At 44.0% G+C, this 6,604-nt stretch overlaps 1 protein-coding gene across 1 annotated transcript in view; it reads right to left on the reverse strand.

Annotated features, from left to right (window-relative positions):
• Positions 1–5,995, reverse strand: part of TMEM64 (transmembrane protein 64) — a 14,201-nt gene extending 8,206 nt beyond the window's left edge. Inside the window, exon 1 of the mRNA XM_015813985.2 lies at positions 5,234–5,995. Coding sequence (XP_015669471.1) covers positions 5,234–5,995 — 762 coding nt within the window. The remainder of the gene's footprint in view (positions 1–5,233) is intronic.
• Between the last annotated feature and the right edge of the window lie 609 nt (positions 5,996–6,604).

Genomic DNA, 6,604 nt, shown 5'->3' on the forward strand with positions numbered 1-6,604 from the left:
GGACTGCGTACGATCGGTGAGGAAGGAGGAGAACCACCGCATAACCGTGCCTCCCACTCCCAACCCACCTAAACGCCGCAGCATGATACTGTGGTCCACAGTATCAAAAGCCGCTGAGAGGTCCAAAAGAACTAGGACAGAGGAATAACCTCTGTCCCGGGCCCTCCAGAGATCATTAACCAACGTGACCAATGCCGTTGGGTGAGACACTGTTTTGCATCTCCTGAATTATAGCACCTGTGTTGATTTTACACTTCTGTGTGCAGTCAACAGTCCATAATAATCACATCTTGCTCGTGGCTTACTATGATTCAAACATTGGATATTCCTGCGCTGATACTTTATTTTAAATAACAAATATAAATAGTCCTTGACTTACAACCCTTTTCCGGTGAAATCACACTGGCACTGAACAAACGGTAGTTATGATCGATCCTCAAAGCACGGGCCATCCCAGCACCTCTGCGATCTGGGCACTTGGCAACCATCCCAGCACGTGACTGCGATCTGGGCACTTGGCAACCAGCTCCCACTTATGACCACTGAAGCACCCTGCAATGACATGATTGTCATTTGCACCTTTCCTGCCAGCTTCCCCAGAAAGTCAATGGGGAAATTAGAGGGAAGGTCACAGATGTGCAGGAATGTCACCCCCTACCTAATTTTGCAGGTGCAGATTAATTCTGCTGACTGCTGACTGCCAGCAGTTCGGCAATTCGAGTCTCACTGGCTCAAAGTTGACTCAGCCTTCCATCCTTCCGAGGTCAGTAAAATGAAGACCCAGATTGTTGGGGGCAATTTGCTGACACTGTAAACTGCTTAGAGAGGGCTGTAAAGCACTGCGAAGGATATATACATCTCAGTGCTATGGCTACCTGCTCACCCTCCCCCAGCCCCTCTGCACTTGCACTGCACCACTTGCTTACCCAAGCACACCCTTCCTGACCCTTGTTGTACCTCCCTTGAACACATGTGCATCCCCTTATACTCTCCCCAACCCTTACCATGACTTCCTCACCCCCTCATGCAGCCCCTTGCATCCTCATTGAGCCTTGCACCCTTACACACTTTGCACCCTCCCCAAGCCTTGCTGCACCTAACTCACATCCTTGAACATTACTGTGGACCCTGAGCCTCACTAAGCCTCCCTCGCACTCTTACACACTGTTTCTGAGCTTCACCATACCCCTTTCGCATTGTCCCCCACTCAGCAGGAACCACTTACTTGCTTGCCATTCTGCTTGTGAAGCTACCTGGAACTTGCAACTTCTTGCCAGCTTCCCCATTGACTTGGTTGTGGGAAACTAGCAGGAAGTTGTCTTGCCTAGCAGGGATTCAGTTAATGATGGTAAATGGGAATGCAAAAATTCCTGTCGCTAAGTGATTTGGTTGCAAATTATGACCGCATCTCTTAGCAACAGATTTCCCAGGCCCAGTTGCTGTCCTAAGTTGGGGACTACCTGTAGGTTTCAACTCAGAAATGACAACACAACAGCTTAAGTTTGAAGTTAGGCCAGTGAATGCAGGAGTACCAATTATCTGAGTAGATTTGCAAAGGTTTTATCTTTTCTGAAGATTGCTATATTTGGCCAGATTTTGATGTGGGCTTGTCTACTGCTGCCTTTTTATTTAGAGGTTGACACATCTGCTTTTAATAGACCCAAAATATATAACTCTATTAGGTCAACGGCCTTGTTAGCTTTGTTTTTCTACCTTTCTAGCTTTCAAACTAACAAAAATAAGCAGTAACAAATTTTGCAATTTCTAGTTCCATATATAAGAAATTAATAACATGCTTAAAGTAAATTCATTTCATAAATATAATCAGCCTTAGTTATACTTTTACATTTAATAAATGTAAATAATAAAGCTCATCTGAAGATCATACATGAACCAGCTGTTTATCTAACTACTCCTTTATCTCTGCAGGAAATAATATTATTAAATATATGAAAATATGAAAACTCCTCACAACTATATTAATTCTGTACTGTTTGAAGTTTACAATTAATTTTCAAAAATATTTTTTGATATTTTTTCCAATGCCCTTTAATGTAATGCATTTAACTATGATTTGAAGATGGTAAGAATTCTGTTTTTACTGTAATGCAATAGGTTGCAGAATTTAAATGTTGCACCAATTGTTTTATTACAATCCTGGCATACAGATTACAGGCAATAACTCCTTTTTTATTATTCCGTAATCTATTAAATTGGGGCAACTGCGTGGAGGTGAGGGTTTACTGGCCCAATGCCCTTCCTGATACCATATGGAGTTCGTAGATTTTTTCCTTTGTGCCCTACAGATTACAGACAATATTACTTCAATTATCTATTCTGTGCAATCTGGTTTAATAAAAGATTTTCAAGCCTAACATATTAGATTGCCCCTTGTTATTTTAGATACATGTTCAGAAAAACTGGAGTTGGCAATGGCGGTTTTGATGGTTGTAGAAATATTCTTGATATGCCAGTTTAAATTCTGGCACAATATTCTTTGATGTACAATATTCTAATCCCTCAGCAAGGTAATTACAGTTGTAATTATTTACTCACACATCAAGATATCCTGAGGAAGTTGAATAAAAGATGGCCTTGGCTTGGGATGAGAGAGATTAACTGGCCCATGGTCACCCAGCTGACTTGGTGGGAAAATTCTTTCAATTACTGGAGAACCCGAAGCCGAAGCCTAACCCATGGCAATATCCCTTTTTTGTAGTTTGAATTTTGTCAATTTTTAAATTTCAGTTAACTATTAAAAGATTTTTAAAATCCTAAAGATCCCAAAGGTGCTTCTTGAAAAGCACCTTTGGACCTACCATGACTTGGGTGACTGGGAATCTCAGTCACAAAATCCTAAAGAGCTTATAGGAAAAGGAAATTAGTATTACTGAAGGATGGATATATGTAGGTCAATATTCCCACTGAGGAAGTTTGAGAGAGAGAGCACCAAATAAAGTGTTTCCTGAAAGATACTGTAGATAGATGACAATGTGCATGAGCAAGTCATTATTTCAAAGGACAGAAAGCAGGACCATGGTGTCAAGACTAAGATGACTTCTGAGAAAGGAGGTTTAAATTTGAGATCTCCCTATACATAATTGTTCAATTCGAGATCTGAATTAAATTTGTTTAATTTAATTTGTTTAAATCTGAATTATTACAAGGGGAATTTGAGGTTGTCTAAAAATTAAGACCAGTGGTATATTTGATTAAAACAACTTTTTACTGAAAACTTTTCATTTCAGATACATCTCAAAATCCTGAACACCATCACTGAAATATGTTATCAGTTATCTTAAAGTATTTTGGAATGAAGTATTGGAATATCCTATATTCACAAATCAATGAATAAGAGTCTTAAAGAACATCAAGCATGTTACTTATAACTTCAGGATGAGACTCATTTAACTTTTTTATTGGATGCTCAAAGAATGCATTAAAATAATTTTTGTCTACTTTGAACTGATTATACAAAATGACCGAGGGCACATTTATGCTTAGAGGTATATTTTAGTTGTTAATATGACTTTGAGAAGAGAGTTTAAGGGATGAATATGATTTGAATCATATACCAACATTTTGAAGTGTATTAGTATTGAGAGAACTACAGATTCACCGGGCTACAACACAGCAAAAAAGATTATTGCTTTGCAATAAAAATACATTATATGTATGAAATGCCACTCTCAATTACAATCTTGAACTTATGACTTACATTCACTCTCTGTTTATGAACTGGCCTTTTACTGATGTAATGGAAAGACTGATCAATATTGTTTCATCTGCTCAAGATGTAATGCTTTCTTTATATATATGTATATTTTAAAATGTACATTATGACTTCCTTTTTCTTTCACTTTATTTTTTCTTTTTGTATCTTTTTTCTCTAATTGTGAACACTAAGCCAAAAAAGAAGTAAAAATACATTTTGCATATTAATTGCCCTACAATCATGACAACATATTCCATATGTTTCTGCAGTTTCCCAAGGAAATAAAACCTTTTTAGACGTCACCATGTAACAAACAATCCAGTCTTCCTAATCAATCATAAAATGTAAAATACTTTAAGGACCAAACACAAGTACGGTACTAAATATATACGTATTCATCCTTTGCCTTGAATGCAGGAAAATACATGGGTTATGTTACAGGCCAAAACCAACTATTCCTTTTAGAAAAATATAAAATGTACCAAATTAACCTTCACGGGTTACAGAACCAATACAAAATTGGCTTTCAGGTTTTAAGCATCATTTCTTGTAAGTAGGGGAGACAAGTTGATTCTTATGTTAAAAAAAACTCCTACATCAGAATTGTTTTGGAAGCTTCTGGTGATGGATCAAATTTTGTCAAATTTAAAACCCATATATTGTTTTCTAAACACTGAAATAATAAGTAGGAATATAATATCCTACCAATATCTAAGTATGTACATCTCTCAGTGGTTATGAAAGGTATGCTAACAGAGTTGTAAAAATAATATTAAAAACCACAGCTTCTTGATAATGGAAGCAGAGAACTGATAGCAAGAAAGCATAATTTAACCCGTTTTCTGCCAGTGTTTCCTTTTGAATAGCACAGCTTTATTTTTTTCTAAATGCAAGACTATTTAGCAGTGCCTTCTGTCTCCAGGAAGTAAACTACTGTACACTACACACAGGAAGAGATGCTATTTGGCAAACATTTGAGACAAGGAAAACACTTAAACATCCCTCTCCCCTTGTTTTGCAGTGCCAAGGTACATTTCAGGAAGCTTTCCCATTGTGGGCTATCATTACATGCATCTGCAGGGAATATCTGACCTATATTGATCATCTTTGGACAATCTGGACAATTGATCTATATTGATCTTCTTTGGACAATTTGGACAATTTGGTGCAGATTTAGGAATTCTTCCAAAACACTGCCTTTGAAAAAATATATATATTCTGATTACTCCTGGGTTCTTACTACTATCTCTACAACTGATTGATAAACCAATGATTTTCAACCTCTTTGTCCTGTAACTGGATCTGAACTGGCGGGATAGCCAATCTCACACTATCTCCCTCCTCTGAACTATAAGGCACACAACCCTGTGCAAGATGGGGCTGGTGGGAGCTAATACAATACACCTGGAGAGTAGCAAGTTGCTAAGCCTTGAGCTAGAACTGGCACTGGCTTCAAGGAGCCTTTCACCTGCGGTTTGTTAAGCAAGGCACATCCAGAACTCCTCGACAGTTACTCACAGAGAAGAGTGCATTTTGAAGTCCAAAGGGTATTGGCGTAAGCCTAGCCAAGGCCACCACCTTGAGGCCGCTTCCTCCTTCCACAACGCGGATGACAGCACTGAGCTTCTCACTGCCCTGGATCCTAGCCAGCACCCATCGGGCCAGGAGTTTCTTGCAGACCACGTGGGAGATGAAGGTGCCGATCAGGACCCCCAGAACCATGAGGCCCATGCCCAGCACGAAGCCGTAGAGATAGCCGGCGGCCACGTTGAGTAAGATGTAGCCCCAGCCACAAGGGAAGGACACCACGATGAAGCCCACGGTGAAGAGAAGCACGCCGGCCAGACTGTCCAAGCTCTCAGCCCAGAGCATCAGGTCCCGCAGGTACTGGCGCACCAAGGCGAGCGAGGCGAAGCAGAACATCGCCAGAAAACACGCGCTCAGGCAACTCTTGCACCAGCAGGTGCCCAGCAGGCATCCCGAGCAGTGCCATGTCCTGCTCTCCCCCAAGCCGTTTCCCGCTTCGGGCAGCTGGCAGAGCAAGAGCTCCACCGACGGCTCCTGAGAAGGATGAGGCGGAGGACAGTGATACAGCCCGTTCTGCTCCCCAAAGAGCAGCTGCTCGCCGCCGGCCCCTCTGCTCGCCCCTGCCGCCGCCTCGCCCGCGGCTCCCGGAGGCGGCAGCCAGCGGCTCAGGTCTTGCCGGGCGGCTCCCTGAGCGAAGGCTTGCTTGGTCGCCCGCGAGAGCAGCTGCAACGCGGCGGCCCCGGAGCTCCACATAGCCGGCCGGCGTCTACGAAGAGCTGAGCGCGGCGAGGGGGAGGCGGAGTAGGAGGCGCCGCCAACGGGCGAAGGTCGAGGGAGCGCTGCGCCTTCCCCGCTTCGTTGGATGAAGACGCGGCCGCTCGCTCATCGCCGCCGCCGCCGAGGAAGGCGCCGGGGCTGAGGAGGGCGCGGGCGGTTCTCGTGCACGAACCAGCCGCAGCCGGGGGTCTCGTTTTACCCGGCGGTTAAGCAGCGGAGGCGGCGGCCAAAGCCACCGCGGCCTTGCCAGAAGGGACGTCCCGCGAAGAAGCAAGAGCAACAGCTGCGGCACCCCATTCCCAAGCGTTGCCAAGGCCCCGCCGCCGGTGCGAAAGGCCGCCGCAACTCAAGCGCAGCCGCCTCAAAAAGCGCGCGGCTAGGCGGCGGCGGGTGCGAAGTAGAAAAGACGCCGAGGATGCGTCGATCCTCCGCGGCCTGCTGGGGGCGGATGGGCGGCGCTGGGAGGGGGCCGGACGAGATTGCCGTCGACGTCGCCTCCTCCTCCTCCGCCTCCTCCTCCTCCTCCCCCCCTTCCTCAGGCAGCGGAGTTGTAGAAAGAGCGGGTGTCCGGCGCGTTTCCAGAAG

The sequence above is a fragment of the Protobothrops mucrosquamatus genome, unplaced genomic scaffold (assembly GCF_001527695.2).
Source record: "Protobothrops mucrosquamatus isolate PMUCROS unplaced genomic scaffold, P.Mucros_1.0 scaffold211, whole genome shotgun sequence".
In the NCBI taxonomy this organism is placed as follows: domain Eukaryota; kingdom Metazoa; phylum Chordata; class Lepidosauria; order Squamata; family Viperidae; genus Protobothrops; species Protobothrops mucrosquamatus.